Source organism: Ylistrum balloti, unplaced genomic scaffold (genome assembly GCF_031769215.1).
Source record: "Ylistrum balloti isolate Yb309-2 unplaced genomic scaffold, AGI_CSIRO_Ybal_v1 Utg370198, whole genome shotgun sequence".
Taxonomy (NCBI): Eukaryota; Metazoa; Mollusca; class Bivalvia; order Pectinida; family Pectinidae; genus Ylistrum; species Ylistrum balloti.
This window is the reverse complement of record NW_026782174.1, coordinates 535,073-547,442: the sequence shown is the minus strand read 5'-3', so window position 1 is coordinate 547,442 and position 12,370 is coordinate 535,073. Positions and strand designations below refer to the sequence as shown.

The window sequence follows — 12,370 nt, the reverse complement described above, 5'->3', positions numbered from 1 at the left end:
TAAATTCAATGTTACTTTGGGCATATACATATCATATGTCATATACGTCCCTGCTTTGTGGTGAACTTTTTTTTTTTGCGTTTTCAATGAACGGTTCACAGTCATCGATACCATTGATTAATATTTTGTATTTAATCACTGCATGTTATGATTGTGTGTCTCATAAATATCGCCTGGGTCGCACATGTGCGATAATCATATGTTGCGCATGTACATCGTAGACATTCCAACGTTGCCTGACTAAAACGAAAGTAACGATAATCACGTGACACAAACTGTTCGGATCAATTTTAGACTTATTAACTGATATATATGGGAGAACTCAGAGATGTTCCATAGAGGCGTGAAAGCTGGGTTCGAAGTCTCACAGCGGTGTTACTGTACCACAAATAATCCCGCGATGAGGCTATTACAGTTTTTACGCAATGGCAAATCTTTTGTGGGAGTTGAGACGACACCTGGGGGTGATATCGTCGACTTGTCACAGGTTCAGCCAGCCTTAACAACCAACATGAGAAATTTTATTGAAGGAGGACAAGCAAGCATGCTGGCAGCCAAAAGGTGACCAAGTTATTTCCCTTCAACTAGTAAAACTGTATAGCATTGCATTTCAGTCGTTCTTCGTCCATTAGTAATAATTTTCACTTCAGTAAATCTAATAATCATTTCACTGATTGATTGATAGGAAAACTGTCAACGATTTATGCATTTCTAAGTTTCTATAGAATTCAACAATCAATGGTTTATATATTCTTAAGTGTCTAAAGAAATCAAGTCTACCAGAATAGATACAAACAGTGTATATTATTCATATCTAGTCAGCAAACCACAATGACTTGTTGCAATTATGATGCATATATGTATAAAATTATGTATTTGATTTATGAATTTATATTTATGACGCAAAGTCTGTGATATATTCACAGTAGCTTGTTACTTAAATGTATGCTGAGTAAACTGAGTTATACTGCTTATGTGCCTTTTGAATATGTAGCTGAATGTCAGAGGTAGTCTCCCTTTAACGTGAATGGTGGAGAAGCTGGCTTGGAAGATGAAGATGAGATGATTTTTTTAGTTGAAGTATGACATACTTCACATATACAATCATCATACAACTTGCATGCCTGTTACAAAAATGCTGTGATGAGCAATGATATGGGTATATGATTGCAGAGCTTTAGAGGGTGGAGAGTACAGAGTGCCAAGGTCAGAGGTCAAGGTCATTGCTCCTATCTACAACCCTGACAAGGTGCTGTGTATTGGTATGAACTACAAGGACCACTGTGAGGAACAGAATGCACCAGTGCCGGAGGAGCCTGTCATCTTCAACAAATTCCCCAGTTGTATCATTGGCCCTACAGATGACATACATTTTCCCGAGGAAACACAGGTATACATAAAGTTGTATCCCCATTAGGAAATTCTGGTAATTATACAAATGTATCCCCCTCAAGAACTCGGGTAGATATAGGGTTGTGCCCCCTGACAAAAGACCACAGGTAAATATAGAGGTGAAGCCACACAAGGAAACACAAGTAAATATAGAGTTAGATGCCCTGATGAGACAATGTTAAATAGAACTGTGTCCCCTTGATGAAACATAAGTAAATTTAGAGTTGCAGGCCTGTAAGAAAACACAGGTAAGTGTAGAGTTGTTATGTACGTTTTTATTTTAATTTGAGATGGGAAATGTTGGAAAATTGTCATGGTGCTACATATTTCACAGAGCAATATACAGATGTTTGTGTAATTGTCATTAATGACTGGTAGATTGATAATGTAAATACTGCAGATATAAGCATAAAACTAAAATTTGTTTAGCAAACGGAACATTATACCAATACCTTGGATTTGATATGTGATGTATTTTGTGTCATTTTCTCTCCACAGAAATTAGATTGGGAGGTAGAGCTAACCATTGTAATTGGCAAGGAGGCCAAGCGAGTTCCTGTAAGTGATTTAGATCCAAATCCAAGGTCAAGGTCATTGTACAGAGGTCAAAATGACAACACTGACAAGAGTTCACAGCCAAAACCAATTAAAAAAGCAATACATATATACTACACATTTGCTTAATAAAGTTATACTCTTGATGCAATTATTTTTTCAGACATCTTACCTTAAAAATCTACAATGGAATTGTTTTGTATTCACATTTTGCCCCCAAATTAACACAGACATAATTATTTTCAGATTTACTTGTCAAATTTTAATTTCATAATTTCAAACAAAAAACAGGTGGTAATTTCAAATCTGATTATCTTCATCTTGACAAACACATCTTTTTCATTTCACGAAATTGTAATAGGGGACATTTTTAATTATTCAACCCACACATGCATTAGAGGAAAAACACAAAAACAAAATTTATGAATTAATTTCAACAACTAAGATATAACTTTTCATAGAATCATCAGAAAATTTTGAAAAAAAACTTGAATTTTTTCAAACTGCAGAAATTATCAGTTACTTTATTTGTTTTCACAGGAGTCTGAAGGTATGAACTACATATTTGGATACACTGTTGCTCATGATGTCAGCGCTCGAGACTGGCAGATTGAGGCTGGACGCAATGGTGGTCAGTGGACCATCGGGAAAGCAATGGATGATTTTTGTCCCCTTGGACCAGTCATTGTAACCAAGGAAGCACTCAGTGGTAACTAAGAATATAAGCTATATATCCCAGATAATTAGTGTTGTTACCAGTTTACTTTTTAACAATTTCGCAGTTTATTTTTAAAGACTGTCATTAAAAAAGTTAGAGTGTTATACACGTGACACAACAAATCCTAAATCAGTCATTTGATTCTATGTATTATATATATACATTTACCTTTAGAATCTAAGTGTATAACAATATAGCATGTGTTTGTATCGTATATTTTATAACACATCTATGAATATAAATTGGTGTTACTAAGACCATAGGCAGTGTATTAATGTTAGGGCCCAAAACCCCTTAATTACAGAGTAGTTGCCATTTGTTTAATTTTTTTCATCCAGAGCATAACTTCAGTTTCATTTAAACTAGGATGATGACACTTGATGTATACATTGGTTATACTAAGACAATATGTAGTGTACCAATGTCAGGGCCAGCAACCCCACAGTTACAGTTATTTCCCTTTGTTAAATTTTTTGTCTAGTGCATAACTTTGCTTTCATTTAAACTAGGATAATGAAGCTTCGTACATAATTTGGTCATACCAGGAGGTAGTCAATTGTACTAAATTCCGGGCCCTCAACTTCTTTACATGTTGTTACAGAGTTATTGCTTTTCGTTAAAATTTTGCGTCCAATAAAGTTATTTTTGTGGAGCATTCATCATTTTCACTAATATTCTTGTTGTTGAATAATTGTTTTGTGTCTGTATTTCCAGATCCTCACAACCTTTCTCTGCGATGTTTGGTCAATGGTGTGGTTAAACAGGATAGTAACACAAACCAACTTGTCCACAAGTCTGCTGCAGTTGTGTCTTTCATATCAAGGTGAGTATATGATTGTAACACAAACCAACTCATTCACAAGTCTGCTGCTATTGTGTTGTTCATATCAAGGTGAGTATATGATTGTAACACAAACCAACTCATCCACAAGTCTGCTGCTGTTGTGTTGTTTATATCAATAATATATTATGTTTCTGTCTAGATATATTCATTAGCTTGTACTTCGCACAGATTTATGACCTTGAAACCTGGTGACCTTATCCTGACTGGGACGCCCCCTGGTGTTGGAGTATTTAGGAAGCCACCAGAATTTCTTAAGGTAAACATTTTTGTAATGCTATACAGATTTTTGATTTTGTGAAGTCCAACATATTTGTAGTATCCAGAGCTGATCTTTATGACTATAAAGTCACCCATATCTGTAGTAATGTTAATAATATCTTTGCAGAGATACAAAATAGAATTACAAAATTTCATATAAATCATTCTAGAAAAATAATTCAGCAGAGATAATTGATTGAACAATGACATAGCAAAACATGTGTTAGGTGATAATAGTTCTGAAAATGATATCTATATGACTGTTAAGTTTATATATCTGTATTGTATTGATTTGAATCAATTATTGGTTGTTTTTTTCAGAAAGGTGATGTTGTGGAATGTGAAATAGAAGGGATTGGAAGTGTGATCAACAAGGTTGTTTAGCTAGTCGGTAACCATAGTAACTACATCATCAACTCTTCTCTTACATGATACTACCACCAGGAAGCTCCTCAAATTTATTCTTTTTAGGTTGATAATATTTCAGTTAATAAATTGAAATACAGTGTTTTTTAAAGTTGCATTGTCATGCAGTCGATACTAACTCTAGCTCTAGTTTGAGGTGGCATTCATTTGATCTATGAATGTCATAGTTAGATTTTTGACATCATTATTTTGTCATAAAGTCAAAAATAAATACCAAATGGTTGTTCAGAAATAAAGAGAGCTTGTGATATTAACATTTATTCTTGATTATCAAATGTTGAATTTCATTAAGATAAAATTGAATTGTTAGATCTTAAGGTAAAGTCAAAAACTGGTAAATTAAGTGCAGAACCGTTTTCAGCTTGTATTCATTACCTAGTCATAGATCCGTCAGGAAACATGCAAACTTCAAATGAACTGCTATATCAGCTGAATGGTATATGTCATCACTTAATTGTATTTGTGTTGATAGTTGCCATCAGATAGGAATATTTTATATGTTATCTCATTTACATTAGATAAACTCAATACTGCTTAGAACTTCGAGACAGCATTTTTTTTTTTGATCAGTTATAGAAGATAGGATGGAAGTTTCTACAAATTTTATCCAAATTAAAAAAAAAATTTAAGTATCATGATAGGAGAAGATTTGAAAACACACCATGTATCATTATGGAAACGAATAATGCTACTGGAGAATAGAGTCAACGCCGTGAGTTTTATTAAAATTGTATTGCGTTCCTGATACCTTTCACTTGGATACCTTCACCAGTATGCAAGGCGATTGAGGAATAGGTGTTATGCAAACTAGTTACACATTAATATAATCAGGAAAGTCCGGGCAATTCATATGTAGTATTATTCAAGATGCCATATTTTGTAAAAAATTCAATTATTTAAATCATGTGTATAATTCTGTGTTGATTATAAATTATCTTATTAGTCATTCAATTATTGATTATTATTTGAATAAATGTGTATAGGTCAGTAATGTATGATATTGAATCATTACATTTATCTTTTGGAAAATAAAAGGTGATATTGATTTTATTGTAAACATTTATATTCTGTTGTACTTTAACTCCTTAATTAATGCATTAAAGATTTTGAAATTAAAACTTTTAGTAGTACACTAGATGGGCACATTATGCAGGTTTTTATGGTATTAAAGCAGATATAGTGCATTTCTTTGTTACAGTTGAAATAAAATGTCATGGTAGATACAGACTATGTGGGTATACAATTTTACTGCTGGTTTTACTTTTGAATAAAGAGGATACATATAAGTACAGAAGTTATCAAAATTCAGGGTCAATGAAATACCAGACGTGTGTTCTGTTTAAGCTTTATTCCAAAATATCAGCTTTTCCAGACTTTTGCAATATGACATGTTTTCTGTTAAGAGCTTTCAAGGAAGGTGTTTTATGGCTAAGTTGTTGTTGATGCTGAAACTAAGTAAACAATGGTTTAATTGTTTTTAAATGTTGTTACATGCATTTATTGTTAAAGTTTTTTACACCAACATTGTTATCCCATATCTGTATATTTCTGCAATAAAAAGTTAAAACTATGACCTAGTGTTTTGTATATCTGGATCAACTTTATATTTTTTTCCATGTGTTCTTGATAAATATGATATAGGCAAGTTTGGAGTGTTAGTAAAGTGTTTTTAGAGTCTTCTAGTGTGGCTTTGGTACATGTATATATGATCAAAGTCTATAACTATACTAATCACACTACAGTATTTATTCGCTAGCCCCAGTTCAAAATGGAGAACATGTATTTGCAGTTACCGCTTTGTCCGTCTGTCAGTTCGTCCTTCGATCATAATTATTTCTGGAGCATAACACAAAAACTATAAGAAATATCAACATGAAATCTTCATAGGTAGATCTCAATAAGAAAAGCAGTGCACAAGAACCATCACTCTTTTGCATAATATTGGAGTTATTGCCCTTTATTTTTCATACTAATTTTGTTTCATTCGGGGAGCATAACTCGTCTCTAACGGCCCTTGTGAGGAAATATTTCTTGGTTTTCAAAGATGTAATAAATACAGACGAAGAGTTGACGTTACAATTTATTGAAGGGAGATAACTCTTATTATACGATGCAGCATGACGTTTGCTAGTTGTCACAGATATACAGGTATCTTTATTTGCACTGCAAGTGTACTCCAATATCCACATCAACAAACTCCATCTAAATGTATGATTTTTCTAAGAGATGCAAATTTAATTTTTAAAATGTTTCTGAAATTTTTATATTAATCATTCTTCATTGAAATATTTATAGATCTTGAAAGCAAAATTGTCGGTATTTTTCTTAAATCCCGTTCGAAATATGAATAAAAATTTTCAGATAAACGTTATATTTCACAGATAGATGTTTTAGTGTTTTATCAATAGTTATAAACTATGATGTCAACACCGAGATATACAAATACACAAAATCAATACATTCTCAGCGTGATGCATATATAGTCATTTTGCGTGGTCCAGGTTTCATGTGGAGTTTTAATATGTATTGATCGAATCACCATTTTATAGGTACAATGTATGCTGTTGAAGCTAGTCATTAAACCCTACTAGTCCGAGCTTGTATCCGGTTGTAATACTATCTGTGTCGGTAATGTTTAAAAGTTCTCAACTGTTCTCACAAAATGGTAATTCAATTATTTAAGCTTAACTATATAATTGGGATATTTTGAAAACGATTTACCTTGGTGTTGACACGATACCATGGTTACAATCATATAAATATCACGATACAAGAGGTATTCATTGTGCCTTTTCTATAGAGGATGTTCGTCAAACCGCGCAGGACATTGCGGAAACTTAACACCCCATGCATAGGAGTGCCGTATTGTAACATTAAAGCACGTACCGTGTTGAGCTTGAGGGACTGTACTTTAATAACAAATTATTGATGTCCATTTATCAATAAACATGGTTCATAGGGCTGCCAGGGTATATTTCGACCGTACACATCACGTAGGAACTGGTCACTATACTTTATTCTGTGTGTACATACGTAGCCATTACGAGGCAGTACCCCTTTTGTTGGCTGGTCGCTCGATCTCATCACTTTTATATTTTGTGGAAGTAAATAAACAATTAAAAAGTTGTTAAAAGGTTATCGATTTTTATTATTTGTCATTTTTTTTTCAATATTATGTTGACAAATGGTAGAGGACGACTTTGTAGTAGACGCCAAGTTATCCCAGTTAATCGGGCCTCGATATCGATGTAAAAATGTCGACAGGATTTCAGAATATTTACTGTTTCTGTATCAATAACTTCTGTCAATGAATAGTGTATTTATCACAATTAATGTTTCCAGTTTACATATTTGTATAAATATATAATTTATACTACAGTGTAGGACGTTTTCGCGTGAGAGACAGGTGTCCCGTTGACGTCCATACAGATTGTTTACAATCCGAATAAAAATTGTGACTTGGAGTTTCTGTTAATGTAGAGTTACGGCTTAAATCTATAAGCACCCAGTAACCAATTTAATTCATCTCTCGTATTGTATTCAATCGGGATAAACATACTCTGAAGTTGCTTTGCAAATCTCCTCTAAAAGTCCGGATGTGGCAGGAGTGACTTTCTCATAATATCTTTAGTCTGGCTTGGTAACGGCTCGTCACTTTATTTGACGAGAGGATGTAAAGGTTGGGACGGTTGAGAATTAATATGCTGATTTAATAATCAATCGGCGCGTGGTTGTCTATTTCATCAGTGACGTATTTGAAATAATTCTCTGAAATATTTTATTGACGCATATGGAATTAAGAACACTTAAAGATAAAATGAATGCAAACAAATAAAATTCCATTTATACTATATAAAAAAAAGTTTTAATGAACTGGGAGCTGGCAAAGGATTATATTAAGTGCTGTACACCGCGACTTTCCGAGGTCAGAATGAAATGTAGTGCGGTGTCTGTGCTTTATGCCGAGAGCAATTTCATAATTTCATTCTTATTCCCGAAGTGTACAGAATAATGTATGGACCTTCGTGCATTAGTGGGAAGTGACCTGAGTTAAGTCTTTGGGGAACGTAATAAGTGTTGAAATATCCTTGTCCTTCGAACCAATATGTTTCCAACGATCCCTTTTCTTACTTGTGATTTTGTGTTGGAAAAAATTAAGTTGGAGAAAATATTCTCGTCTATGATGAATTCAGCAAAAGTTTCAAATGATGATACAGAAATTAAACTATATCACAAAATGTAAGACAGTTCACCGATGTGGAAATTGAATTATCTCAAACGCTGATTGTTGGATAAGGACATAATACACAAGTATATTTTTGAATTTGAATGGAGAATCAGAGACTACATGCCTCTAGTATTTGTACATCTCCTGGCTACCGACTATCGATTATAGTGACGTTAGTTTTGGGATCTGGTAGTTCTTTGAAATTTAGGACAGAATTACAGTCTATATCTGAATCAATACGATGTCCGCCTGTCCAGTGGTAATACGGGATACTAAAACGTTTAATTGAATGTTTATTAATCAAAACAATCAGATCAAATTTAGCCGATTTATAAACCGTTGATCCGAAAGTTATAACCTACGATATCTATACAGGACCTTCGTGTTATAATGGAAATCCTCTTGTTATAGTGGGTTTCTAATTATAACACCAATACTATATATATATGTTGATCTCCTAATAATAATGTTCTCTTGATGTTCAAGCTAATTTCTTCGTTATAGTGATGAATCCCTAGTTATAGTGGTGATCCCCTAGTTTTAGTGATAATCCCCTAGTTATAGTGATGATCCTCTAGTTAAAGTGATGATCCTCTAGTTATAGTGATGATCCTTTAATTATAGTGATGATCCTCTAGTTATATTGATGATCCTCTAGGTATAGTGATGATACTCTAGTTATAGTGATGATCCCCTAGTTTTAGTGATGATCCTCTAGTTATAGTGATGATCCCTTAGTTAAAGTGATGATCCCCTAGTTATAGTGATGATCATCTAGTTATATTGATGTTCCTCTAGTTATAGTGATGATCCCCTAGTTATAGTGATGTTCCTCTAGTTAAAGTGATGATCCCCTAGTTATAGTGATGTTCCTCTAGTTATAGTGATGATCCCCTAGTTATAGTGATGTTCCTCTAGTTATAGTGATGATCCCCTAGTTATAGTGATGACCCCCTAGTTATAGTGATGATCCCCTAGTTATAGTTATGATCCTCTAGTTATAGTTATGACCCTCTAGTTATAGTGATGACCCCCTAGTTATAGTGATGATCCCCTAGTTATAGTGATGATCCCCTAGTTTTAGTGATGATCCTCTAGTTATAGTGATGATCCCTTAGTTAAAGTGATGATCCCCTAGTTATAGTGATGATCCTCGAGTTATATTGATGTTCCTCTAGTTAAAGTGATGATCCCCTAGTTATAGTGATGATCCCTTAGTTAAAGTGATGATCCCCTAGTTACAGTGATGATCCTCGAGTTATATTGATGTTCCTCTAGTTATAGTGATGATCCCCTAGTTATAGTGATGTTCCTCTAATTAAAGTGATGATCCCCTAGTTATATATATATTCCTGTAGTTATAGTGATGATCCCCTAGTTATAGTTTTGTTCCTCTAGTTATAGTGATGATCCCCTAGTTATAGTGATGATCCTCTAGTTATAGTTATGACCCTCTAGTTATAGTGATGACCCCCTAGTTATAGTGATGATCCTCTAGTTATATTGATGTTCCTCTAGTTATAGTGATGATCCCCTAGTTATAGTGATGTTCCTCTAGTTAAAGTGATGATCCCCTAGTTATATTGATGTTCCTCTAGTTATAGTTATGACCCTCTAGTTATAGTGATGACTCCCTAGTTATAGTGATGATCCTCTAGTTATAGTGATGATCCCTTAGTTATAGTGATGATCCTCTAGTTATAGTGATGTTCCTCTAGTTATAGTGATGATCCCTTAGTTAAAGTAATTATCCCCTAGTTATATTGATGTTCCTCTAGTTAAAGTGATGATCCCCTAGTTATATTGATGTTCCTCTAGTTATAGTTATGACCCTCTAGTTATAGTGATGATCCCTTAGTTAAAGTAATGATCCCCTAGTTATAGTGATGATCCTCTAGTTATAGTGATGATCCCTTAGTTAAAGTAATGATCCCCTAGTTATAGTGATGATCCTCTAGTTATAGTGATGATCCCTTAGTTATAGTGATGATCCCCTAGTTATAGTGATGATCCTCTAGTTATAGTGATGATCCCCTAGTTATAGTGATGATCCTCTAGTTAAAGTGATGATCCCTTAGTTAAAGTGATGATCCCCTAGTTATAGTGATGATCCTCTAGTTATAGTGATGATCCTTTAGTTATAGTGATGATCCCCTAGTTATAGTGATGTTCCTCTAGTTATAGTGATGATCCTCTAGTTATAGTGATGATCCCCTAGTTATAGTGATGATCCCCTAGTTATAGTGATGTTCCTCTAGTTATAGTGATGATCCCCTAGTTATAACGATGATCCACTAGTTATAGTGATGATCCTCTAGGTATAGTGATGATACTCTAGATATAGTGATTATCCTCTAGTTATAGTGATGATCCACTAGTTATGACGATGATCCTCTAGTTATAGTGATGATCCCCTAGTTATAGTGATGATCCCCTAGTTTTAGTGATGATCCTCTAGTTATATTGATGATCCTCTAGTTATAGTGATGATCCCCTAGTTATAGTGATGATCCTCTAGTTTTAGTGATGATCCTCTAGGTATAGTGATGATCCTCTAGTTATATTGATGTTCCCCTAGTTATAGTGATGATCCCCTAGTTATAGTGATGTTCCTCTAGTTAAAGTGATGATCCCCTAGTTATATTGATGTTCCTCTAGTTATAGTTATGACCCTCTAGTTATAGTGATGACCCCCTAGTTATAGTGATGATCCTCTAGTTATAGTGATGATCCTCTAGTTATAGTGATGATCCTCTAGTTATATTGATGATCCTCTAGTTATAGTGATGTTCCTCTAGTTATAGTGATGATCCTCTAGTTATAGTGATGATCCTCTAGTTATATTGATGATCCTCTAGTTATAGTGATGTTCCTCTAGTTATAGTGATGATCCCTTAGTTAAAGTTATGATCCCCTAGTTATAGTGATGATCCTCTAGTTATAGTGATGATCCCTTAGTTAAAGTAATTATCCCCTAGTTATAGTGATGATCTTCTAGTTATAGTGATGATCCCCTAGTTATAGTGATGATCCCCTAGTTATAGTGATGATCCTCTAGTTATAGTGATGATCCCCTAGTTATAGTGATGATCCTCTAGTTAAAGTGATGATCCCTTAGTTAAAGTGATGATCCCCTAGTTATATTGATGTACCTCTAGTTATAGTGATGATCCTCTAGTTATAGTGATGATCCCCTACTTATAGTGATGATCCCCTAGTTATAGTGATGATCCTCTAGTTATAGTGATGATCCCCTAGTTATAGTGATGATCCTCTAGTTAAAGTGATGATCCCTTAGTTAAAGTGATGATGACCTAGTTATATTGATGTACCTCTAGTTATAGTTATGACCCTCTAGTTATAGTGATGATCCCCTAGTTATATTGATGTTCCTCTAGTTATAACGATGATCCTCTAGCTATAGTGATGATCCCCTAGTTATAGTGATGATCCCCTAGTTTTAGTGATGATCCTCTAGTTATATTGATGATCCTCTAGTTATAGTGATGATCCCCTAGTTATAGTGATGATCCCCTAGTTTTAGTGATGATCCTCTAGTTATAGTGATGATCCCTTAGTTAAAGTGGTGATCCCCTAGTTATAGTGATGATCCTCTAGTTATATTGATGTTCCTCTAGTTATAGTGATGATCCACTAGTTATAGTGATGTTCCTCTAGTTAAAGTGATGATCCCCTAGTTATATTGATGTTCTTCTAGTTATAGTTATGACCCTCTAGTTTTAGTGATGACTCCCTAGTTATAGTGATGATCCTCTAGTTAAAGTGATGTTCATCTAGTTATAGTGATGATCCCTTAGTTAAAGTAATGATCCCCTAGTTATAGTGATGATCCTCTAGTTATAGTGATGATCCCTTAGTTAAAGTAATTATCCCCTAGTTATAGTGATGATCCTCTAGTTATAGTGATGATCCCCTAGTTATAGTGATG

At 34.1% G+C, this 12,370-nt stretch overlaps 1 protein-coding gene across 1 annotated transcript; it reads left to right on the top strand.

Annotated features, from left to right (window-relative positions):
* Positions 1–356: 356 nt before the first annotated feature.
* LOC132551455 (fumarylacetoacetate hydrolase domain-containing protein 2-like) lies at positions 357–5,763 on the top strand. The gene is made up of 7 exons (XM_060215594.1): positions 357–561; positions 1,174–1,390; positions 1,891–1,950; positions 2,488–2,656; positions 3,380–3,488; positions 3,678–3,765; positions 4,089–5,763. The coding sequence occupies exons 1-7, from the start codon at positions 401–403 to the stop codon at positions 4,149–4,151; spliced, it is 867 nt and encodes a 288-aa protein (XP_060071577.1). The 5' UTR covers positions 357–400; the 3' UTR covers positions 4,152–5,763.
* The last annotated feature ends 6,607 nt before the right edge of the window (positions 5,764–12,370 follow it).